The 27,367-nt window shown below is 39.0% G+C and overlaps 1 protein-coding gene across 3 annotated transcripts in view; it reads left to right on the top strand.

The window, feature by feature from the left end:
- Cntnap5 (contactin associated protein family member 5) overlaps positions 1-27,367 on the top strand; it is a 956,023-nt gene that overhangs the window by 495,728 nt on the left and 432,928 nt on the right. For all 3 annotated transcript variants that reach the window (XR_005974031.1, XM_041648130.1, XM_041648128.1), the window contains exon 8: positions 26,232-26,496. Coding sequence is in view for 2 of the 3 variants with exons in the window: in XM_041648130.1 (XP_041504064.1) it covers positions 26,232-26,496 (265 nt within the window). In the remaining variant the exon portion in view is untranslated. The remainder of the gene's footprint in view (positions 1-26,231; positions 26,497-27,367) is intronic.

Raw genomic sequence — 27,367 nt, 5'->3', positions numbered from 1 at the left:
ATCAGCCCGAAGAGCAGACTGGGTTCCCTGCCCTGTCGGGAGTCCAAGCACCTCCCCCCTCCATGCAGGTCTAGGAAGGTGAGCACTCAAAGAGCCTAGGCTCCCACAAAGCCAGTACATGCAATAGGATCAAAAACCCATTGCCATTGTTCTTGAGTTCTCAGTAGTCCTCATTGTCCACTATGTTCAGCGAATCCAGTTTTATCCCATGCTTTTTCAGACCCAGGCCAGCTGGCCTTGGTGAGTTCCCAATAGAACATCCCCATTGTCTCAGTGTGTGGGTGCACCCCTCGTGGTCCTGAGTTCCTTGATTGTGCTCTCTCTCCTTCTGCTCCTGATTTGGACCTTGAGATTTCTGTCTGGTGCTCTAATGTGGGACTCTGTCTCTGTCTCCTTTCATATCCTGATGAAAGTTAATATCCAGGAGGATGTCTATATGTTTTTCTTTGGGTTCACCTTCTTATTTAGCTTCTCTAGGATCACGAATTATAGGCTCAATGTCTTTCATTTATGGCTAGATACCAAATATGAGTGAGTACATCCCATGTTCCTTTTTGGGTCTGGCTGTACTCTGTTTCTTTAAAGACTTTTTAAAACAATTTACTTCTTATCCAACTCTCTATACTCTTTTTCTTCTCTTTCCCAAGTCTATGTACATTTATCCCACACTGTGACCCATTTAGAGAATCTGTCCTTATTGCATTATCTATAATTCTTTACTGTCTTGAAGAACTTTTAAAATGGTAAGCAGCTTGGTTGCAGCTGCTCTGGATGCTGGCTCCACCTTGCTCCACTTTATAAATGGTGAACTGCTCTGGGGCTGTCAGGGAGGAGTCATGCTCAGAACTTTAACTGTGAGAATGAGTGTGCAGCACATAAACCCTTTTTATCTGACTAATTACTAAATCTGCCATGCAGAGTGTTGCATGGTGTGAAAATATCTCTGTGTATGGCAGCACGAATCTGCCACACTTTCCTGCCTGTGTACTCCTAGTGGTCCTGATCATGCTGCCTGCTCAGGATAGTAGCGCTGAGCCATAAGCATGGTCTCAGCTATTTTCCTCCCAACCCTGAGTGGTCACACAAACACCCAAGACCACAAATGCCATTGAAATGCTCCATAGCTGGAGTTTGCACTAGCAGCATGGTCCAGGAAGCTGCCTTTTTAAAAAGAGGTGGCTTTTTTTTTCTGCTACCAGTGAATCAGGAAAACCTCCCTTAAGGGAGCTGCAACACACTACCAGCTGAAAAAAAAATGAGGCTAACCTTTGTTTTTCTGTGTCTAGAGTTCCTTTTCAAGCTTTTTTTAGGTTTTAAGTGGATTTTAGTTTGCCACATTGGCGTCAATTTGTTGAAGGGAGGGTGCTTGTTGGTTCCCAGTTACCTGGCTAGCTTAGACCTGAAACAAACATACAGAAACTGCATTAATTAAATCACTGCTTCGTCCATTAGCTCTAGCTTATTATTGGCTAACTCTCACATATTAATTTAACCCATTTCTATTAATCTGTGTATGGCCACATGGCTGTGGCTTACCGGGTAAAGTGCTAAGCGTCTGTCTCTAGTGGCTCAATGGATTCTCTTGATCCACCTTCTTTCTCCCAGCATACAGCCTAGCTTTCCTCACTTAATTCTGTTCTTCCCTCCCATAGGCTCAAAGCAGTTCTTTATTCATTAACCAATAAAAGCAACACACAGACAGAAGGACCTCCCACCCCAATAACCCTTCAAGATACAGCAACATGAAAGTTTTTCCCCCCATAGGCCTTCAACAAAATAGAAAACAAGCAACTTTGTCAGATTTCTAGCTCATTGTACTGGTTGCCAAAGCTCAGCAATACTAAGAGACAACTTTTATAAACAAAGTAAAACCATGGTTTTACCTACTGTGTATACAGTGCTTGTCAAACTATGACATACATGCAGAATTTCTAACCTGGGTTGGATTCCTTGCAGTCCCAATAGCTATGTTGGGCTGGAGCAAGTTGCCACAGTTCCTGAACATGCTAAGATGTTGGGGCTCACAGTGCTCAAAGAATATTGAAAAACCACGAAGATAGCCCCCAAATGCTACTCAGTAATCAGAATATTAGTTCAAAATTCAAACCAAAAAGCTTTTAAAAAGACTAATTTATTTTGAGTTTATGCATATGGATATTTTATCTGCCTGATATTTGTGCATCATGCCACAGAAGCCAAAAGAGGCGACTGATCTCCTGAAATTGAAGTTACAAATGATTGTGAGCTGCTGGGTGGGTGCTGAGAATTAAATTCAGGCTCTCTGGAAGAACATTCACAGAGGAACATAACTGCAAAACCATATCTCCAGCACCTCACTAAGTTTGAAAACTCCTAAAATTTAACTTCTGTGAAATACTACTGTTTAATGACTCCAGAGAAAAGCATCCTCTGCACTTTCATCAAGTAGGCAACCAGCCACATCTATGAGTTTATGGGAGCCAAATGTATTCATACTACCGTAACTGGTCTCTCATTTTTAATTCAATTTAATTAATTTACTGATGCTGGAAGTTGAACCAGGGCCTTGACCATGCCAGATATATGATCTGTCACTGAGCTACAGCCCCAGACATAGTCCTGGTTTTGAGTCTAACTCAGATTTTACATTCTGTTCTGATCAGTGTTTTAAAATATTATGTAAAATAAAATCATATCATGTAATAGTGATTAATACATACACAAACAGCATTCTTTTGTAAGGGATAAAGAATAATCCAAGTTCCCAGGGCAGAAATAAGCCCACTACAAATAAGTGTTGCATAGTCAGTACTTAGGTAAAGCTACATTATAATGCAGGAAGATATGCTTGTGGGCTCTGACTCACTGGGAGAAGCAGCTTCTGGTGTGCCACTGAAACATCAGTGGAGGAGGCTATCTTTGCATTGTATTAAGAGACCGTTGGCACTAGAGAGATACACAATTCTTAGGTGCTTGACTTGAAAAGGTGAAGACCTGAGCTTGATACCCAGAATCCAAACAAAAAGATGATTATGGCACTGCCCATGTGTAAACCTAGTGCTAGGAACAAAGGATGGAGACAGCAGGATCCCTGGTAAGACCTGCCAGTGACGAAAAAATTTGTCCCAAAGTCAATGTGGGTTGTGCTTGAAGAATGATAGCATAAGGTTATCAGCTAACATTCTCACATGAATGCTTGCAAACACAGGCAAGTGCATTTATGACCACACATACCCGAACACATATGCACACATAAATACATGAATACACATACATAATCACACATATATGCATGAACACACAGGCACACCCAACTTAATGAACACACAAAATGATCACAACAAACACACCTACATGAATACACACATACATGTGCACATGCATAGATGAACATACAGAATCACAAACATTTACATAGATATATCCAAGCACACATATACATGAATACACACAACACAAACACATATACATGAACACACACATGTACTCACATAAATGAACATTCAACAAAGAGGACCTTATAACACAGTTGAGTTCCTTGCTACATGGAAGACAAACACTTTTTGGTGTCTCCCTCTGCTGACACTATTTCCTTGATTTAGCAGAGTAATGTGTCCTCCTTATACAACACCATGTGCACCAGAACATTTGGTCCTTCTCTTGTTTTGGCACTATATAGCTAGTAAATTCAACACCATCACATTCACAATTAACTTTCTTAATTCCAGTGTTGTCTACAGTGAAGCTCTGTATGCTACCAGGTTTGGGGAGCTGACCCATTCAGTGAAGTGCTTGCCTTGTAAACATAAAGATCTCAGTTAGATCTCCATGCAAAGCAAGATAGGTGTGGTAATGTGTACTTGAAATTCCAGCATTGTGGAGACAGAGACAGGAGGACCCTGGGGCTTGTGGTTATACAGTTTAGCCAATGAATGAGAGCCAAGTTCAGTGAGAGACTCTGTCTCAAAAAATGAGAGGGAGCTCTGCTGAGAAAGATACTGAATTTTGATGAGTGGCTTCCATTTTACACATACCTGCCTACACACACACACACACACACACACACACACACACACACACAGACACACACACATATCCATGTACATGCACCTGTGCAATATAATTATTTGGTCTGTAAAGCAAGAAAAGTAATTCAGAAAAGAAATGACAGTTCAAGTATGATGCTTTATGCCTTCTGGAGGCTGAAACAGGAGGATTCTCACACATCTAAGTTTGGTTCATGCTACAGTATGAGACTGTGTCTCAAAAATAAGCTAGAAAAACAAAACAAAATCCCACAAGGAATCATAAACATACCTTTCTACTACCACCTCCCTTTTACTATTTGATAATTCCTGAAGAGTTGCATACACATGACTAAAGGATGCAGGGCATGAACCACATGCATGCAGTGCTCTTGAAGGCTGGAAGGGGCAGGTGATCCTTTGGAACTGGAATTACAGACAATTGTGAGCTGCAAAATGAATGCTGGGAATCAGAGCCAGGCTCTCTGGGAGAAAAGTCAGTGCTTTTAAACATTCAACCATTTTCCTTTTAAATGTGTTGAAAATATTAATTACAAAAATGAAAATTGGCATGATTCTGTTACCCAGTGAAACCCAGCTTTGAGAAAATTCATCTGATTTTTATTTATATTTTCTAATAGGAATGTTTACTTACAGTCTCAAATGTATGATCTGTGTTTAATACATTCAATTTGATATTATATTTTTTCATGTTTTTCTCAAATATCAATGTTTCATGTAGTAAAGTAGCTTATTACATGTATATACAAGTATTTACTTAACTCTTCCTTTAATTATAGATGCCATTTTGTTTTATTATAGATAATAATGTTAAGTTTATAAATTTTTATCAAGTTCCAGACTATTCCTTTAGAATTAATTTCTAGAAATTAATACTAAAAAGTATTAATGTTTTGAAATTTCTCAACTTAATTCCCATATAACTTTATTCTGTTTGATAACAAAAATTAAAGAGAACTCAGAATAGAGAACATGGATAGGCGTAACCTGGATTAGATCTTAAATGATATGTTCATGTACTGATGTTTCATAAGGTACGTGTCCTATTAAGGTACAGTTTTTATATTATCAACTGATCATATTTAATTAAAATTTAAAAAGAAGTATTCTGAATAAAGTTTCTTTGGTTAACCTTCTAATTTAAAACTAAATTTCTTTAAGCTTAATCATGGGTCTATTTTTCAAACCCTCCATCTTTGAATTCCAAAATATTCCTCTGGATTTGTCTTACAGTGAGGGTCAAAATTATTTAAAAACATGAAATGCTGTGCTTTGAAAGGAATTTTGTTTCTAGTGCCCCAGAGAAAACCATAAAATTTAGGTGTTAAACAGAGATGTCAATACTTGGGGAATCAATGCAGAATCCCAAGGCTTAACTTCAGTAAAAGATTTATGACAGTGGGGCTGGAGAGATGGCTTAGTGGTTAAGAGCACTGCCTGCTCTTCCAGAGGTCCTGAGTTCAATTCCCAGCAACCACATGGTGGCTCACAACCATCTGTAATGAGATCTGGTGCCCTCTTCTGGCCTGCAGACAGAATACCAAGAATACTGTATACATAATAAAGATTTATGACAGAAAAGAAGTAGCAAAAACAAAAGTGAACCAGAGAACTGTGGTTGTGGCTCAGTCTGTGGACTGCCTGCCACAGACATCAAGATCCAAAGTCAGAACCCAGCATCCAGGTAAAAATCTGGGCATGATGGCACATGCCAGCCAATCTAGCTGAATTGATAAACTCCAGATTTTGGGAGGGATTCGGTATAAAATAATAAGGTAGATGCTTGCAAGATGGTTTCATGTGCACAGGTGCTTGCCACACGAGCTCTATTCTCACATCTCACTTCACAGAAGCAACTGACTTCCACAAGCAAGCCGTCCTCTAAACCCTCAGTGAGTGATTTATGATATGCACATGCACACATGCACACAGGCAGGTGGGGAGGAAGGGGTACAGGAAAGAAAAGGAAAGAGAGAGAGAAGACAAATCTAAGACCAAAGGTAGTGCCTAGTTTCTGTGAGCCTCTGTTTGCTGTGTCTGTGGGTGACTGGACTGACAGGACTGACAGGCCAGTGGAATGGCTTACAAGGTCTCTGTACTCCCATGGTGGAACTCTTCCTACAACATCACAGATATGTTTTCACTAGATGTCCCTTAACCGAACCTCTGAAAAGCCCAGTCTCTAAGCTGGAATGCCTCCTTTTACAGAAACAACGTATTGACATCTATCACATCTAGATGCTAAGTGCCTCATTTTTTCTCAAATTATAGTGGACACCTTTCTGGTTTCTGTTTCATTTTTGTTTCTGTATCCGAATTCTGCTTCCATCTCAACTCCTTCCTAGTTGCCTACAAAGCTCGAATCAGAAGAAACTACCTGGAGCCCTGTTACTTGCTATCGCAGGAAGATACTTGCCACCCTCATGGCTCTTGATCATAGTCTTGATTGTGTAATCTCTGAGCCTTATTCTGTTGCTGTGGAAACTTCAGGTGGACATTGTCTAAACATGACTTCTTCCTGATTTCTGTTCTTAGCCACAGAACCAAGCTCAACCTGGCATGAGCTGCTTATAGACATCTGTTGAATAAATAAATCAATCTACGAAGGAGCCTATTATTCTTCCAAACATGAAAGGGAGCTTTCATTTGAATCGGTGCCCTCCTTGAATTTGTAAATTAATCAGCACACAAGCAGTCATTCCCTGTATTTGCTGGTGGCATGCCAGTCACGTTGGCTAGTTTTCAGATAAATCAAATTAGAATTGGTTATACTTGTTTTAGAGAAAAAAATCAAGAACTGGCTTTGAAATCCTTCCCCACAAATTAAATTGAATCAAGATAATTTTTTCCCCTCGCTTATCAATGCTTGATTGGCTTAGCTTGATGCTTCGTGACTGAAGCTCAGCCTTGAACTGCTGGTTTTATTTTTCACCCAGCAGCATGTTGTAGTGCTTGAATGATGATTAGAAACACAACAAACACCCACAATGAGCATTCTTGTAAATAACTGTTCAGCACTGTGATAGAACTCTGGAAATAGCCCCTCTAAAAAAATCTAAAAAATCAGCCAAAGTAAGAAGAACCTCAAGCTGGATATGCTTCACTTTGTGTGTGTGTGGGGGGGGGGGGCGGGGGTCTTAAAAATTAGAGTGAAGTACTGAGAGATAGAACAGCAGTTATGAGTGTGTATCACTTTTGCAGATAAGCCAAATTGGTTTCCCAGTACCCACATCAGTTGATTGACAGCAGAAAGTAACTAGCTTCAGGGAATCCAGTGATATCTTTACATCTCTTGCATTTGTGTGCACACATGTACACACAGTTACAAAACGATCTTAACAAATGTGTGTCAGCTGCACCTGACTTATTACCTCCAGTCAGAGCCAAAAAAAGTTGTGGAGGAGGTATCACCACATTTCATTTTAACCAAATTTGGGGTGTTCCAGGAGAGGGACCTGCACATGCCTTCCCTGTGTTAGTCTGCTCCATGAAGCTTCAACCTTAGTCATTAGTCTACTTACATTTATCCTTGGCCCATCCCATTCTGATTTGTGAGCTTGGGCCTTTTCATAATGGTGACCAGGTTATAATTCCTTTTGTGTTCCTGCAAGGTGACTCTAGTCCAGCCTAGGGTTTTATTTCAAAAAAAAAAATATATCACTGTTTGTATGGTGAAATTGTTGTAGACATATTTGTGAGTCCCGATGCATTTACAATGTTGGCAGGCTCTAATGTCCCAGATGAGCGAATTAGACCAGAGATACAAAATCAGAAATAGGAATGAAGCTACTTTATGAAGAAAAAGAAGTTGGTTGGTGAACTGAGAGTAAAGTCCTAAAGCACGAGGCCACAAGGCCACAAGTCTTCCGGCCTTTCATAGAATATTCATGTAATTTCACCTGCCCCACATTTATATATCCTGGCTTTCTCTTGAGGATACTCTGTCTGTAGAGAGCAGTTTATAGTCTTTCTCTACCGATTGGATTATTTTGAATTCTAATTTTGATGTTGCCCTTTCCCGTCCCTACATTCTTGCCATGAAATGAAGCTTCCAAAGCAGGAGCTGGTAGTAGAGGTGTGTAGTAAACAAACAGTACAATTGAGAATGACTAAATATTATTGGTTTACTCTCTAGATTTTATTTGTAGTTTATATCCAGGTTATCCTTTATAGCAAGGGATGTGACAGTTTTCTTTCTTGTTTTTAAATATTTATTCATGTATATCATGAATAATTGTATGTTGCATAATTACATATGTGTGTGAGTATATGCATATGTATTTGTGCAGATCTACACACATGTTCAAAGACCAGAGAGCTCATATGTTGTCCTCTTTTACTGTTCTCCATTCCTTTGACTAAGCTTCTCTTTGAGCCTGGAGCTTGTGCTTTCTCAGTCTGACTGGGAGTCTCAGCAGTATGGTTTCTTCCCACCTCAAAACTGAGGCTTCAAGCTTTTGACAGACACCTAGCTTGTTAGAAAAGCGCTGGGATACAAACGCCATTTTTTCAGGATTGCTCAGGAAGTGTTCCTAGGCTTAACCTCTTCATCACCTCTTCAACCTCAACATAATAGTTTTCCACAATTTTCCATGGGGCGTTTAAATGATTTGAGTCACTAGTAGGTAGTAAATTGATTTTCAGATGTGAGATTTGAAGAAAAATGCACTTACAAATCCAAAACAGCGTGCCAAAATTTGCCTGCACTGCCTGTGCTTGGGAATTATAAATGAGCCCTATCAAAAACAGCTCATTTCAGCCATGACTCATGGCTCACAAAGCCAACACAGATTGATAAGTAAGACCTTAAAAGAAGGTAGATTTCCAGCAGGCCAAAGATCCACACTAGTGGAAACTTCAGACAACTCTCTTTCACTGAAAATGAAAAAAATGAAATTTATACCCTGGCAATGTTGAGTTATGCATTGGCAGCCTGTATATGGCCATTCTGTTCAACTTGTCCATATTTGGTTTCATGGTCTAAGTTGATGAGGATGACTGACCAGGTATCTTCCTCAAGAGGGCACCAGATCTCATTGTAAATGTTTGTGAACCACTATGTGGTTTCTGGGACTTGAACTCAGGACCTTTGGAAGAGTAGGCAGTACTCTTAATTACTGATCCATCTCTGTGTCTTTCATTGGTAGTGTTTAAATAGCCCTATAGGTCAATAGACTCAACTAAACTCAAAGCTCTGGCTGGGTCAGCATGGTCTACTCTGTGTAGCCTCCAGGAAACAAAACTGGAGAGCCAGATATAGAGATAGATGGTTTTAATTCATGTCTGGGCTCTATCATTATACATCTTATTGAAAAGCAATCCCAATTCTCAAATGGGGCACTCATCTTAGGACCTTGGGAGTAGATTAGTGGAAGGTTTCTGTGCTTGGAAATGTTTTTTTTGTTGTTGTTTTGTTTTGTTTTTTTTGTTTTGTTTTTTTTTTCTTAAGCATAAATTCTTTGAGAGAGTCACAAAATAGAAAATTGCTCCACACCTTTCTTTGAAATTTTCCTTTAAGCTTGACCTCCTATATCCCTGTTAACATACTGTTTTTAATTTACTCAGTGAAGGAATCTACAGCTGCTGTGAGTTCATAACTGCATTGTCTGTGTTGTACACAAAACCTTCACAGCCTTACTGTTTTCTGGCTTTTATATTCATTCCTGCTCCTCTCTTTTGTATTACTCCTTGAGCCTTGGAGGAGACAGTAGAAGTGTCTTGTTTATAGCTGAGCAATGATTTTTATTCTCAGGATCATGTGCAGTTGTGGGTCTCTTCATTCATCATTATTCCCTGTAAAAATAGGTTCTTTTGATTAAACTTAGAAGTAGTGTTTACATTTGTTTGTGGATATAAATGCAAATAATTTACAAGTTAGTTTGATGCTATATCAATTTAACTAAACATCATTATTCAGTTTTCCCATATGGACCATGACCTCCATGGCCATGGTTTTTGACCAGGTTTACAACAGTAGCAGGAGTGAATTCATTCCTGCTGAGTAGACCTCAAATCTAATCAGAAAGTGGTTACCACCACAAAAATGGTGCCATTGATGCCTAAGTGGGCACATATAACCTGGTAGATTGGTCTCATATTTCATAAGGATCACAGATATCTAAGACTGCTGATGACTTTTCCATCCCACCCTTCACAATAGCATGCATAGTACCTGTGGGACTCTGAAAATCTGAAAATTAACTTGCAAGGAAGAAGCTTCCAGTTCACTTCTAGCTTGATTTTTCTGTTATATGTGAATAAGGTGTTATTATACTAACTTTCATGTGAAAAAACTGTGATAGACAAAGAGAGGAGGAACTGTCACTGAATGCTTCTCCTTGGACCTTGGGTATAGGCTTTTATAGGGAATTAGGCAGGGGAAGGAAGGTGGACTTGACAGAGCTCTGTTTACCTTGCATTCCAGAGCTCAACAAGGTTGATTCATCCTGGTAAAGCATTCATACTTTATGAATTCACTCTTATTTTATCTCTGTCCTTTTCATTCTGTTCTGTTCCATATGAGTTCTGTTTAATTCAAAAAATATAAAAAAATAGGTTCACAGTAATTTATCCTTTACAAATACCTCTCAGAATTCTCAGTTCTACCAGTGCCTTGTTCCACCTTAGTAAATTATGATATTTCTGGCTTATGCTGCAATCTGGCTGCTAACCAATGAACCTATACTGCATGTTGGGTGCAGAATGTTCTGGACAGGTCAGCAGCAGGGATGGAACCATACATCTATAACATCACCAGTAGAAGAAGAATATCTTTTCAGAGGCATCCACTCATATCAATCCCAAGAGTTACAGCTTCAATGAGAAAAGAATTTCAGGATGAGCCAATTGAGGCATCTTGGGAGAATTAGTAAAACTAGAAAGATGACCCTGGAAAGCATAGGCAAGGGATTCCCATAGGAAGTCTGTTTTCAAATCTTTATATGTCTTCATAGAGAATTTGGATAGCTTTCAAATTACTTTTATTTCATGAAGTACGTTATTTAGATTTATGAAAGAGATAGAATACTAAAAAGATCCCTTAAAGTTCTAGGTGATTTTAGTTTTAAGAAAGTAGTTCATTTAATGTTTTTGACACTTATAATTGAGAATTCTATAGCAAAATATGCTTGTCTCATTGGGCAGTTTGGGCTTTATGAATGGTATCAGAAGTTTCCTGATTCTGTCTTCATAAAAGATAAACAAGTCCTATTTTCTTATCCTGAGTTGTAAATACATAAGCTCATGCCAGCATCCACAGTGTCTCAGAGTAGCCACATCTTATGAGCTGATGCTTGTGTGTAGAAGACCAGTGCCAGTGCATTTGATTTGTACTGAAGTCCCATTACAGAGACATAAATGGTACCAGTTCTCCCTGTCAGTAGTCCTTGAACAACAGCTGCTGTCATGATATTCCACCCATCAATCATGAGGAAATCACTATAATTGTGTTATTACTACAAGATCTCAGTTTTGATGAGCCCCTCTGCCACGGTTGAAAGCTTTTAGTTGGATGGATTTTATTGGATTTCAGTCAGCATTTGACACACTTCAGATGTGATGGCAGAATGACCTGAATATATTTGGAAGGAGAAGTCTGCTCAAAACTCATACCCACCCTCATTGGTTTCCCCTGCTTCTCATTGTGTCACTCCTGGATCAGCACCCTGCTAAGCTACTGTATATAGTTCTCCCATTCTATCATCTCCAGTGAAGTTAGCCACCCTAATTCTCTATAGAATTCAATATTAACCAAGTCTTCTCCTGAGAGAACACTATAGCATGGAGAGGGGAGAGAGAAGGAAATCAGCCAGTTGGTTGTCACTTCAACCAACTGTCAAGGGTACTTAAAATAAAAGTTTTTAAATTTTATATGTTGCCTAAAGAGGACCTTAAGAGAGACATACATAGAAATACATATGAAGGAGAAAAAGACAATATTTTCTGAGTAAATTGGGATTGTGGGGGTGATGGTTAAGGGTAGAAAGGGAGAGGGGAGGAATGGAGGGGAGCAGACAAAAATGTATAGCACAACAAAAATAATTTAAAAAACAAAATTTATATTTTGTTTTCTGCTAATCTGCATATATCATTGGACTGAAAGATAGTTCACTTCATAACATGTGCCTGCTATGAAAACAAGGGCGTCTGCATTCTACACTGTCACTCACATAGAAATTTGGGTGTGAGAACTGGGAACATACAATTGTACTGTCAATACTGAGAGGTGAGAATAGAAGACTCTCTGGGGCTGATTGGTCAGGTAGTCTGTCTGAATTAATAACTCTCAGGTCTCACCCAGTTGCTCTGTCTTACAAAAGGGGGGTTGGTAGTCACTCCGTGGGTGATGATTTATATGAACAGTCAAACACACAGCACACACCCCCACACCGCCACACATGTATGCATATACATGTGCACACTAACATTATTATCAGCCATGTTGATTGAATATTGGATTCTTTCCTGCAGTGAGGCAGGTATTTAGGAAGGAACCCTAATGCTCCTTCTTTATGTGCAGTATCACCCGAGGAAAATGTCTTTTTAGATGTATATGCTTAATTAAATTTCTCATTGCTGCAATAGAAAGATTCAAATGTGACTCCTGCTACAAAGAAAAGATGTGACAAAATGTGTGTGTTCAGTCTCCAAGAATATGGGAATCTGTGAGAATGCTAGAACTGTTGATAGAGGGAGCAGGCCTACTTTTTTCGTCACAGCCACCCCACTAGCTTACACCCAAAATAACCACACAGAAATTTTATTAATTAAATTATTGCATGACACATTATATCTAGCCTCTTTTTGGCTAGAGATAATTAGTTTAACCCATCTCCATTAACGTGTATCAATACTTGACTGTGGCTTACCAGTATGAGTCTAACCAGCGTCCGTCTCGGGCAGAACCATGGCATCTGCTTTTCTGTCCTTACTGGCATTCTATTCTCTCTACTCTGCCTACCTAATTGCTGCCCTATCAAAAGGCCAAGGCAGTTTCTTTCTTCAACCAATGAAAGCTACACATAGACAGAAGAACCTCCTACACCATAGAACCATCTGCTCTAACATTCTAGGTTACAAACAAGAAAACTCTTGTAAGATCTGGGGAAAACAGAAGAACCAGACAGGACCAATACTACATGTGGTTTCTTGCTGCATAAATTATGCTCTGTGTTATCATTCCCCTAATACAGTAGTAAACAATGAAAGCACCCCAAAATGTGGATTTCCCAGTAAATATTCGTGACCAGAATCCAGTTCTGCCATACTACAACACTCAATTTCATCTCAAAAATCGAATGCAAGATTGTTTTGTCTTCAGTTTCTAATGGCCCTTTGTTATCGGAGCAGGTAGGAATTCCGAGGGTGCCTACCAAGATTTCCTCGTCCTGATGTCCTAGCATAAATCATTTGACCCGAACACAGAGAAACGAAAGAAAGACAGTTTAGTAAGAAAGAAAAAGACACTGCTATCATTAGCATGGGAATTACCTGGGAAGAAGGATCCTCAGCTGAGGAAGAGCTTCCATTAGACTGGGCAGTAGACAAGTCTGTGGGGAATTGTCTTGATTTATGTGGGAAAACTCAACCCACTGCATGTGGTTAACACAACCCCCATGTGGTCCTGGGTTGTGGAAGAAGACAGGCTTAGCAAGCCAGGGGCTGAACATCTGTAAGCAGCTTTGCTCAAGGGTTTCTGCCTTTGTTCCTATTTCTAGGCTTCTGGCTTGAAATCCTGCTGTGGCTTTATTGGGTGAGGGACTGTGACCCACAAAATACATGCACACACAGACATGCACACACATGCATGCACACACACACACACATACATAGACATATATGTCAAGTTTCTATTGGGAAAATATGTGCTCCAAAGTCCAGCCACGCATCACTAACACTTCATCAATTTTATGGCATTTCTAACACATTTTGTTTTACAACTAACCCAGGTTGAGAAGTGATTTTAGTCTTTTTCGATCAACTGGCTTCTTCATATGGTAATTCTGCTCTTTCTCCTCTCTCTCTCTCTCTTTCTCTCTCTCTCTCTGTCTCCACATCCTTCTGGCACACTATTACATACTTATACAATTGTCAAAAGGTAGCACAAAAGTATTACAGTGTTGTTAGAAATATTTAGATATCTGCAGACAAAACACAACATTTTGGAAGACACCATGGAAGTCAGGACTCCGAAATCTGTGGGTCTTGCAAAAAGCTCAGGTGTGGGTGAACAATAAGTATCACTGGGGAATTAGGGGTGAATATGGAATGGTGATTGTGAAATCTGGAAAGGTTAACTTGTGTTAGGGGAAGCAGGCCCCAAGTATGCTTATGAGTTATGTTGCCATAGAAACAATACAATGTGATAGATGACTGAGTGAAAAGCTTCATTTGCAGTTAGGGTGTCTTCACACCCTAGTAGGGATGATGGAACACACAAACAGGGCAGATGATAGTCGGTTAGCAGTTAGGAACCATGTGCTCTTTCCTGCTTGAAGTTTATTCTCTGAGTCAGCAAAGGGTTCATGAGCCGGGCCTCTTCTCACCCCAGTGTACTTGCAAATGTCTTAAAAGTAAGTTTATTATTCCTTTCCCCCACTGCTATTTACACTAGTCAGCTTTCATTCTCCATAGAAGCAGCCAAGACACACACACACACACACACACACACACACGTACACTTGATAGAGTCAGATGTTGACTAATGACAGCCCTGACACTGTTGGCTCAGATACATTTTTTCAGGAGGTCAACCAAACATAGAGTATTAGTTAAAAGCAGAGAATGGAGATCTATTCAATGTGATAATGTTAGCTTGAGGAGAAAGGACGTCCAGTGTGCACCTCAGATTCAACTGTGGGATCTTAATGAGAGATTTAGATTGAAAAAGAGGCAAGCATTATTCATACCTAAGCTTACTTGCCCATCATCCATGTCTGAATTCTAGTATCATCTGCCAGGTGGTCAGAAAAGTTGTCATAGCTGTGCAAAATCTCTTTCAGTGATACAAGCTTCCACTCAGATTGGAATTAGGCCTCAGTCTTTTCTTTTTCCCATTCTGTAGTTTCTGGAGAAGTTCTGTTTCTTGGAGTCCATTGTTTAAATAGTTCAGTGGCCAAAGACAGGGGTGCACATGTCTCTTCCTTTCCCACCTTCCCAACAGGATAGTCACATACACACAGAACAGACAGATGCTAAGGTAGTTTATAAAGAGTTGGTCTACTGGATTCTGGTGTCTGTGAAGTATTATGATCTCATAGTTCTTATTTAGATTCTCCACCAAAAACAAACAAACAAAAACAGTATATGAGCAAATGAATAAAGAAAATCCATGATGGAAGCAAATATGAAGTTTGAAAGTTGGGAAAACTGGGAAATTGAACTGGTGGGGAAAGTTCCAGCCAAAAGCTACCAATGATTAGAAGAGATACTGGGGATCAAACAGAAAAATAGGAAGAAGGGAGTTATGAATGTTTGTTTCCTATGCTTTGTATCATTGTTGAACACTAAATAGATAAGATGGTATTCAAGCACACTGGGAAGAGTCACCTTCTTCCTTCTGCTGTCTGTTTCAAATGGCAGTCCCATCTGACCATACCCTGTGGAACCAAAAGTAATATTAATCTGTACATCTTTTTTTCTAGGTCTTTGATTCTTTGAAAGTATAACATGACACATTCACCTACAGTGTATCCTGCTTGAGTAACACTTGATTAAATTGTAAAACAAAGTTTCCATGTTTACAGTTCTGTGTTGGGTCTCAGTTATAGCTGTTCATAGCACCAAGACTTATCTGCAAAGCTTTGTGGGGTTGAAAAGAGGGAGGTTTGAGAGAAAGGTACAGATAGAGATTCTTCTTTAGAGCAAGAGAATTATTAATCCTGGGATAGTACATTGGGGGATTTAGAAGAGACTTTGTTCTCACCAGATGAAGCAAGCGTCTTATAGATGTCCTAGGAAGGTGATCCCATCCCATAGTTAATGAGCAGCCTTACCACTGTATGTGCCCGCAGTAAAGTTGACTCTGAATTCAAGATAACAACTGAAATATGGAGGTTCTGTCCTCTGAAACTATAGATCACATTTCAGGGTCACAGCTCAGCAAAGGACATGCACTTCTCTTGCAGAGGACCAAAGTCTGTTCCCTGTACTTACATCAGGCAGCTCAACATCATCTGGAACTACAACACTTTTGACTGTGGGCACTGCATACCAGTGTGCAATGCCACCCGCCCACCACTTAAGCAGAAACTCCTTAGAAAAGATGGGATGTCATGTGTTTAGTTCCTTCTCTATGGAGCCATTTCTGTTTCTCTGCTATTTTGGGATACAGTCAACAGGCCCTGAACAGAGGTCAGACATTTCAGGGAAGCTGATGATATTGGATTGCCAACCTTAGACCTAGGTACACAAACCTCTTTTTGTTATAAGATACTCAACCTCAAAGATTTTGTTTTTATCCTTTTAAAATTATTTATTTTTTGAGATTATAATATATTATTTCACCCTCTCTTTTTCCTCCCTCCAAAATCCTCCATACCTTTGTTCTTTTTCAAATTCATGTCCTTTTTAAAATTTAATTGTTATTACACACTCTCATAAGTACAACATGCTCAATCTGTACAATAATACTTGTATGTATGTTTTTGAGACTGACCATTTGGTATTGGACAATCAGTGTGCTCCTCGCTGGGTAATACTATTTGTCCCGTTTTCAGCATTCCCTAGTTGCTTCAATTTTTGTATAGAGTTGAGGCCTACTGGGCATTCCCCTGCCTACATTAGCATGTGTATTGTTACTGTCCTTTTTTAACTTGTATTTAATGGGTATAGTTTCCGACATTTCTATGAGAAATAATCTCAAAGAAACTCTCTGACACTTGTTCCACAATGTTCTCTGAGCCCAAGTTATGGGAGTTGTTTTGCAGCTATTAATTGGGATTGGGCTCCATGACTCATTGTGTCTGTAATGGTATCTGTCTCTTACGAAGAGAATTCATTGATGTAGCATGAGAGCTTCACTTAACTGTGGGAATAAGGACAAATATCTACAATGCGGTTAGGGATTGTGCTAGTTTAGTGAAGAGCTGGTTGTAGGTTCTCCAAGATCTTTAAGTTCACCAGTCCTGGATAGCTGGCCAGGCTTTCTGTACCAGGCATGATTTCTCTCTTGTTTATCTATTCTTAAATCCAAATAGAGACATGTTGGTCATCACCACCAAGGGATGACTGCCACTGCCTCAACCGTATGGTTATCATGCTGTGCTGGTTGTTGATGTGGTATGTGGGCGACATAGCTAGATAGAACTATTGGTTTCTTTCACTCTTTGGAAGCTTACATGTAACCTCCTGTTAAACCTAGTAGTCAGGAAAGGGTTTTAGCTAAGTTCCATCTCAGCAGCCTGTGGATCCTGTTCCAGAAGTACCCGCTATCCTCAGCATATGGAATTATCTTCTGTATCAGAGTTTTTGATTTAACAATATAGAACAGAATGAGACAACATGGTGGTTAACACTATTGGTCTTGATCAGACTGAGATATAAGCTTCTAAGCATGCTACACAGTATTATCTTGAATAGGTTACCTAAGGGGGAAGGCCCACTCTGAATGTAAGCAATACCATGCTATAAACTGGATGTTGGGCTTAGTAAAAAGGAGAAAGTGAGCTGAGTATCACCACTTACCTATTTCTGCTTCCTAACTGTAAATATAATAATAGCAGCTGCCTCAAGCTTCTGCCTTCATGTTTATCATACCTGATGTAGTGGTTTGAATAGATATGGCACACATTGACTCATATGAGTGAATGCTTGGCCTCTAGGGAGTGGCATAATTAATATGTCTGGCCTCATTTGTGTGACATGCTGGAAGAAGATTATCTCTGTGGGGTCAGATTTTGAGTTCTCATATGTTCAAGCTACACCCAGTGTAGTACACATTCACCCCCTGTTGCCTGTGGATCAAGATGTAGAACACTTGGCTTCTTCTCTAGCACTATGGCTTCCTGCATGTGACCATGTACCACTTTGATCATAATGAACTAAACATATGAAACTGTAAGGTAGTCCCAAATAAATGTTTTTCTTTTTAAGATTTGCCATGGTCATGGTGTCCTTTCACAGAAATAGAAACTCTAACTAAGGAAGAAATTAATACCAGGGACTGGGGTATTGTGGTTATAGGCCTGACCCTGATTTTATTTAAAGGAATGGGGATTTTAGAATTATTAATTAGAAAATCCATGTAATGATTTAAGCTATGTTTAATAAGTCATGCTAGTAAGAACATGGAAAACTGTAGACAGAAATTTCTGTCTCACCTGGTACTTCAGCCATTCAGTACCAAAGAAACACATATAAGCTTGTATTAATTATAAACTGCTTAACCTATTAGCTCAGGATTATCATTAACCAGCTCTTACTACTTAAATTAGTCCTTAATTCTCATTTATGTTTAGCCACATAGCTTGATGTTTTTTCTTAATGAGTCATTCTCATCTTGATTTCTCTGTGTCTGGCTGATGATTGTGACTCTGTCTTTTCTTTTCCCAAAATTTTCTTAGTCTGGTTGTCTTGCTTATACTTCTTTCCTGGTTACTGGACAATTAGTGTTTTATTAAACCAATATGAATGACAAATCTTTGCCAAGTGCAAAAGCATTATCCCACAGCATTTCTCTCTTTTTTATTTTCAAAGCAAGACACTAAATCTAGCCTTCTGTGTTTAGCTCTTTTACTTACCATTGTCAATAAAAATTTGTAACCAAAACACTAAACAAAGACAAATATCCATAAACAATTTTTGGGAATATGGACATAGTTTTCTAGACTACTTCCTGCTGAATGTGAGCCTTGTTAACCTTATTGGAACCAAAAGAAAATCTAGGACTAGGAAATGGCTCCCATAGACTCATGTGTTTGAATGCTTTGAGTTCTAATATATTCAAGCTATGCCCACTGTGGTACACAGTTCACTTCCTGCTACCTGAAGATCAAGATGTAGATCAAAATGTAGAACTCTCAGCTACTTCTCCAGTACCATGTCTGCTATGATGATCTTGCCATGATGATAATGGACTAAAGTTCTGAAACTGTAAACCAGTCCCAGTTAAATGTTTTCCTGTATAAGAGCTCCTATGGTCATGGTGTCTCTTCACAGCAAATAGGCAAATGAGTCAGAGATAGCCCCTGCTCACTTTGTTGGAAATCCCTCAAGAACACACAGCCAGCCACTCAGCCATATCATATATGCAAAGGACATTGATCAAGCGTATCCAGGTTCCCTGGTTCTGTGAACCCTCATGTTCCTGACTCCTCTGGTTCCTCTGATCCTTCCTTCCCCTCTTCCACCAGACTCCCTTAGCTCCACCTAATGTTTGGTTGTGGAACTCGCATCTGCTCACATCAGTTGCTGGATTAAGTCCCTCTGGTCTCTTTGGTGAAGTCTCAGGTCCGAGAGCACTCTGCAGTCAAGGCAAACTGTAGGGCAAAGGTTTTCTGGCTGGATTGCTGTCCCAGTCCCTCTACCTGAGGCCTTGCCTATTTATAGAAGATGGTCTTTTCAGGTTCCATGTCACCCACTACTGGGAATATTTGTTAGGGCTACCTTTGTAGATTTCATGGTGTTGCCATTTTACTAGGTTTCCAGCTCATCCCACAAATGCCTCCCCCTACACACATCAATTCTCGTCATTTCTCCTAGTATTTTCTCCCTTTTTCCCTCACCAGAACCTTCCTATTCCCATCCCCACCCATCCCCCGTACAACAACAAAATCCCTTCCATTTCTTCTTCCCAGGGAGATCCTTGTTTTCACCCTTTAAATTGCCCTTGTTACTTAGCCATTCAGTGGATGGGTGAATCTTTTAATTTACAGCCAGTATCCATATATAAGTAAGTACATACCATTTGCATTTCTAGGTCTGGGTTACCTCACTCAGGATAGTTTCTTCAAATTCTATGTTCTTTTCAGGAAATTTCATGATGCCATTGTTTTTATTAGCTGTGTAATAGTCCATTGTGAAAATGTACTACATTTTCTTTATTCATTCTTCAGTTGAAGGACATCCAACTGTTTTCAGTTTCTTGCTGTTATGAGTAAAGCTGTATGAATATAACTGACCAACTGATTTTTTTTTAATCTTGTATCCAGGAACTTTGTTGAAGGTGTTTATCAGCTGTAGGAGTTCCTAGATAAAATTTATGAGTTCCCTTATGTTTACTATTGTATTATCTGCAAATAATGGTACTTTGGCTTCTTCCTTTTCAATTTGTATCCATTGATCTCCTATAATTGTCTCTTTAGCTAGAACTTCAAGTACTATTTTGAATAGATATGGAGAAAATGGACAGCATTATCTTATTACTGGTTTTAGTGGAATTTCTCTGAAATTCTATTCATTTAATTGACATAGGTTGCAAACTTGTTGCAAATTGCCTTTGTTCTATTTATATATGTCCCTGGTTTCCTTGATCTTCCTGATGCTTTTATCATGAAGGGGTACTGGCTTATGTCAAAGTCTTTTTCAGTAGCTATTAAGATGATTATGTGCCTTTTATTTCTTACAGATTTTTGATATGGTAGATTACATTGACAGATTTGAACCATCCCTACACCTACCATCTATGGGGGTTAAACCTACTCATAGTGCTTTACCATTTTTATGTATCCTTGCATTTGTGTTGCATATATTTTATTGAGTATTTTTGCATCTATGTTCAGGGTAATTGTTCTGTAATTGCCTTTCTTTTTTAAATGTCCGTATGGTTTGGGTATTACAGTGACAGTGGCCTCATAAAATAAATTTGGCTGTTTTCCTTATTTTTCTATTTTGGGTAATAATTTGAGTGTAGATATTACTTTTTTAAAAATATCTGGTAGAATTATGTCTAAGTCTGTGTGGCTCTAGACTTTTCTTTCTTTTTCCTTTTTTGGTTGGGAGACTTTGGTACTGCTTCTCTTTACTTAGGGGTTATTGATCTATTTGAATTGTTTATCTAATCTGAACTTAACTTTGGTAAGTGGTATCCTTTTTATTTTGTGAAGTACTGGTTTTTTGAAGTATGACCTCGGTGATTCTTTGGATTTTCTTCATGTCTATTGTTATGTCTCCCTTATTTTCTGATTTGGATATTCTCTTTTGTCTTTTTAGTTAGGTTGGATGAGGGTTTGTCTATCTTGTTCATTTTCTCAAAGAATCAACTTTTGTTTTAATAATTTTTTGTGTTCTCCTTGTTTCTATTTTATTGATTTCAGCTCAGTTTGATTATTTGTTGCCATCTACTTTTTTGGGTATGCTTGTTCCTCCTTGTTCTAAATCTTTTAGCTGTGCTCTAAAGTTGCTAGTAGGAGAACCCTACAATTTCTTTATGTAGGCACTTATGTAGTGCTATGAGCTTTCCTTTTAGAACTGCTTTCACTTTCTCCTACAAGTTTGGGTATGCTATGTGTTCATTTTCATTGAAATCTAGGAAATCTTTAAGTGCTTTCTTATTTCTGCTTTGACTTAATTATCATTCAGTAGGGAGTTGGTCAGTTTCCATGAGTTTTTAGGCTTTCTATTGTTTTTGCTATTTTTGAAATCTAGCTTTAATCCATAGACCGAAAGTATACAGGGGGTTATTTCAATTTTCCTTTATTTGTTGAGAGAGAGAGGGGGTTTGTGATCAATTTTGGAAAATCTTCCCTAAAGTGTTAAGAAGAAACTATATTTGTTTGTGTTTGGGTGAAATATTTGTAGATGTCTGTAAGGTCAATTCAATTCATAACATCTGTTAACTCCATTGCTTCTCTGATTAGTTTTGTCTAAATAGCCTGTCCATTGGTGAGAGTGGGGTCTTGAAGTCTCCCATTATTAATGTGTGTGGTTTGATATCTGATTTATCATTTAATAATATTCATTCATTTATTTATTTATTTTTGTTTTTTCAAGGCAGGGTTTCTCTGTAGCTTTGGAGCCTGTCCTGGAACTAGCTTTTATAGACCAGATTTGCCTCGAACTCACAGAGATCCACTTGCCTCTGCCTCCCGAGTGCTGGGATTAAAGGCATACGCCACTACCACTTTGCCCTAATTTTTTTTTTAACAAGTGGGGGTGACATTGTGCTTGGAGCATAGATGCTCAGAATTTAGACATCTTCTTGATGGATTTTGCCTTTGATGAAAAGGAAATATCCATTTACATCTTTTTTGATTAATTTTGATTTAAAGTCCATTGTGTTCGATATTAGAACAGTTGTTCCAGCTTGCTTTTTGGGTTCATTTGCTTGCAAAATCTTTTTCTAACCCTTTACTCAGAGGCAATGTCTATCTTTGTTGTTGAAGTGTGTTTGAGTATGCAGCAAAATGATGTATCAAGTTTTCATACCCATTCTCTTAGAGTCTTTTGTTTGGAGAAATTGAGTACATATATTGAGAGATATTAATGACCAGTGATTGTGAACTCCTGTTATTTTGTTGCTTTTGATGGTAGAGATAGTGTGTGTGTGTGTGTGTGTGTGTATGTGTGTGTGTCTGTTTCCCTTATTTGGGTTTTGTTAGTATGATAATATCTATTTATTTTGTTTTCATGGAAGTAGTTAACCTTATGTAGGGATGGATTTATAGATATATATTATTCAAATTTGACTTTGTCATGAATTATCTTGTTTTCACTATGGGGAATGATTTTTTTTTGCTGGGTTTAGAATTCTGGGCTTTCATCTGTAGTCTTTTGTAGTCTGCAAGACATCTGTCCAGACCTTTCTGGCTTTCAGAGTCTCCATTGAAAAGTTGGGTGTATTTTTATTAATCTGCTTTTGTGTTATTTGATTTTTTTCCTTGAAGCTTTTAATATTGTTTCTTTGTTCTGTATGATTAGTATTTGATTACTATGTGGCACATGGATTTTCTTTTCTGGTACAATCTATTTAGTATTCTATACCTTCTTGTACCTTTATACATATATCCTGCTTTAGGTTAGGAAAACCATTGAGTTAAGTAAATATATATTCTAGATTTTTGAGCTTGAATTTTTTTCTTCTATTTCTATTTATAGGCTTTGTCCTTGCACAGAGCCCAAGATTTCCTAGATATTTTGTGTTAGGAATTTTTGACCAATGAATCTATTTTTTTAAAGTATCTTCCACTCCTATGATTTTCTATGTTCTCTTCCATCTCTGTTGATGTTGCCTGTATCTGTAATTCCTGATCACTTACCTTGATTTTCCAGTACCATTATTCATTCAGTATGTGTTTTTTTAAATTCTATTTCCACTTTCAGATCGTAAACAGTTTCCTTCACTTGTTTTTTTTCCCCTTTTATTTATTTTGTGTGTGTGTGTGTGTGTGTGTGTGTGTGTGTGTGTGTGTGTGTGTTTGTGTGACTTTCTTGGTATTCTGTAGGGGATTTACTGATTTTTTTTCTTGATTTTTCAAGACAGGGTTTCTCTGTGCAACAAAACCCAAGTTTTCTTGTAACTGTCTTTGTTGACCAGGTTGGCCTCAAATTCACAGAGTTACACCTGCCTCTGCCTCAGGAGTGCTTGGAATAAAGGCGTGTACTCCCATGCCTGGCTATTCTCAATTTCTTAAAAGGATTTTTTTTTATTTCCTCTTTTAAGGACCTCTATCACCTTAATAAAGGTATTTTAAGGGTATTGTCTTGTTTTTCAGCTGCTTTGGCATATTCAGGTCTTGATGTCTTAAGATACCTATGTAGTGATGGTACCATATTGTCCTAGATGTTGTTGACTGTGTTCTTAAACCAGCACTTAGGCATATGAGTTTAGGATGATTGTATGTCTATGTGCTGATTTCTGAGTTTGTATTTACTGAATGCGTGTTTTGCTCCTTGGTTTCTGTTTCCTCTTTGGTCTTCTGGTCTTTGTGTTCTAGATTTCTGGGAGCTGGCATGATCTGTGATCCAGTATAGAGTGTCTGTCCAAGCTGAGGACTGGATTTCTGGGTGGTAGCATGGCCTTTTATATAACACCAATCTTTTGGCCAAGTTGGGAAGTGAGGTATGGTGATGAGGAAGGAAGTGTGTATTGAGGGGCACTGAGTGAGGGTAGAGTTCTGCTGGAGTAATCTGTTTGGTAAATTGATTGCCTAGTCAGCAAACATCCAGAACACACCTGTAGCCACCTCCTTGTTCTGGGATTACAAGTGCACACTGCCACATATGGTTTTAAATTGGGTTCCGAAGGTCTGAACTCAGTTTGGCATTTTTGCACAGCAAGTAACTTACTCACTGAAACCAAGGCCTGCGAATGTCTTTCCTGGAAAGTATTGTTGTGGCCTAGACTTCCGACTTCCTGATCTGCACTAAGTATTTCCTTCTGACACATGGGCCCTGGGTGGAAATTAATTTCAGGCAGCTACTCCAGATAGCACGCTCCCCTGACTGGCTCTTTCTGATTTCCATAAGTGGTGTTGGCTTGGGGAGACACAGAGTAAGAGGCTGCTCGTTTGTTTCTGGCTGCTCAGCCCTGAAGTAATCACTCAGAAGCCATATTGTTTGCAATACTGTTTGGCCAAATGCTTAAGTGTATAGCTAACTAGCTCTTACATCCAGAATTAACCCATTTCCATTATTTTATATTTTATCACGAGGCCCTTGGCCTATTGGCAAGGTTCCAGTAAGCAGCTCATGTCTTTCCCTTCTGATGGCTACGTGGCTTCTCCTTACTCTGCCTTCTTTCTCCCAGAATTCAGTTTGATTTTCCCCACCTAGCTCCATTCTGACCTGTCACAGGCTAATCAAACTTATTTATTCATTAAATAATAAAAGCAACACATATACAGAAGTACTTCCCACACCACAGAAAGGTAAGAAAAATCGCACCTGATTATGCAAAAACTGCAGTTCAATGGTTTTGGAAGAACACATCTGCAGGGGATACAATGTGTGACACCTTGCAATGACATTAATGATGGTCATTCATTTCTGTGGAGATAGTTCTAGAGGCTAAAGGGGATGTGTAGTGCAATTGAAGATATGACATGTTTGGATGTAGAGTGTGCTAACCAGACAGCAAATGGCTTTTCCAAAAGAACCCTTTTCCACTACTCAAATAGTAGTCCAACCTTTCTTCTCTACTCTTCTAGATAAACAGTCAATATTTGGGGTTGAGCACAGAAATTCATTGTTTAATTTATAATAACTTCCTAAATTGGAACTTATTTTGTGGACTTGGATATACAAGGGTCCAGGAAAATAGTAATCTGATTTCTGCTTTTTCTACTTTAGTTAAAAACTGGTTCTTTTTTGTTGTCTCATGTAGTCCAGGCTTGCCTCAATCTCACTTAGTAGCCCTGGGTGAAACTGAACTTCGGATTCTCCTGCCTCTCCCTCCTAAGCAAAGAGATTACAAGTGTGCAACACGGTGCCTAGGTCATAAGCTGCTAAAGATTTACTAGGGGCTTTGTGAATGCTAGATAAGAATTCAGCAAAATGAGCTACATGGCCAACTAATACATTCTTGATATTTCTCACGTTCAACCCTCTCCTTCAGTCCTTACTCTTACTCCGCAAATATTCTTACAGAATTTAAAATGCAGCCAGCATCACCTTAGCGTTGTTCTCTGTTCCTGTCTTCTGTCCTTGGAATTTGAAATTCCTTCTAGCTCCTTGAATCTCTCTGTTGATCACCAGCAATTCCATTTTACTAATTTCCCAAAGGTTTTCCCGTGTACTCTTCACAGACAATTGCAATCACAGCACACTCCTCCCTCTATTTGCCCACCTCATTTTCATGAAAGCATCATTTGCTTAGAAAATCTTTCATCTCTCTTTTTCTTCCCATGCCATTCTTCCTTGGGAGCCAGGATCAATTTCCCTTTTAATCATATTCCTCTTTACAGCAGTGTTATCCTATGTGTATTTCTTTCAATGTGATTCCAGTTTGTTACATGGTTGACTCACCATATGGTTTTTCTCAGGGTGTTAATGTAATTATTTTTATATTTTTTGAATATAGAAGATTCTTTCCGCTCCATCTTCTTGAAATCTCAGGCTTCCTTCACAGATAGCACTGGGATCTTAAAACATGAACAAGAAGCAATCTTCTGAGTCTGTCTGAGCCAAAATAACATATTTTTCCTTTGAGATCATGAAGGTGAATGTGGAATGATCCCGAAATTAAGGTCAGCGCTGGACGGTTGTTTATACTGACTGTCAGATTGTGGAATAAAAATGGCTTTTCTATGTCTGCTTTTTATTGTGTTTCAGGGCAATGTCACTTTTTCCTGCTCAGAACCACAACTAGTCCCCATCACGTTTGTCAGCTCCAGAAGCAGTTACCTGCTGTTGCCCGGCACCCCCCAGATTGACGGACTGTCAGTGAGTTTCCAGTTTCGAACATGGAATAGGGATGGCCTGCTTCTATCTACGGAGCTGTCTGAAGGCTCAGGGACCCTGATGCTCATGCTGGAGGGTGGGACTCTGAGGCTCCTGATTAAGAAAGTGGCAGGACATGGAACTGAAATCCTTACAGGTACAGTCATTGCAGCCTTCCTTTTAATTGCTTCTTCCCTACATTTCCTTCCTTTTCTATCTTACTTTCTTCCTCTTTTCCTCCTTCTTTCTCCCCTTTCCATTTCTACTTCACGTTCCCCCCTCCTTCCTTCTCTTCCTTTTGTTTATAATGGCTTCTTAAGTCAAAAAAGGTTGTGTTTCTGCCTAAAGAGTACCCGAATCATCCTTAGGGGTGAGGGGTGGCTAGTTGTGGCAGGTTCACTATAAATGTGAAGGGGGCTTGCTCTCCCTCACGAACAGTCTGAATTAACCATTTGTGCTCCAGCAAATGTCTCAATTGTTTCTCTGCAGTATCATCAGGAAAGTGGAAGTAGGAGTTCCCATCCAGGAGGATTGAGCACACTCTATACCACCTGTGCAGTGGCCTGCTTAGTCCTGTGCAGTGAAGAGTTCCCATCCAGGAGGATTGAGCACACTCTATACCACCTGTGAAGTGGCCTGCTTGGTCCTGTGCAGTGATTTCTCACATTGTGTATCATCTTTACCATGGCCACTCCAGGAAATGGGTGTCTTTCAAACTTTATACATTAGCAAATGAAGGGCTGCCTAAGTGTCTCCAGAATCACATGTTCAAAATAATAGAACTGAAAATTTGTTTAGAATATATCTGCCTTCCATGTCTCCCAAAAGATCTTGGGAATTCTTTTTCACAGTCCCTAAGTTTTATTTAATATTTATTAGTGAACTTTAATAATTTTATTTGTTAAATACACTTTGAAGACATTAAGTATATACTGGCTGAGGTCCTCTCTCTCTCTCTCTCTCTCTCTCTCTCTCTCTCTCTCTCTGCGTGTGTGTGTGTCTTTTGGTGTCTGTGTAGTGTCCTCGAG

This window comes from Microtus oregoni, unplaced genomic scaffold, assembly GCF_018167655.1.
Source record: "Microtus oregoni isolate MIOR12 unplaced genomic scaffold, Mior012 000003F_ref0000135, whole genome shotgun sequence".
NCBI classification, from domain to species: domain Eukaryota; kingdom Metazoa; phylum Chordata; class Mammalia; order Rodentia; family Cricetidae; genus Microtus; species Microtus oregoni.
This window is presented reverse-complemented; position numbering and strand designations above follow the sequence as displayed.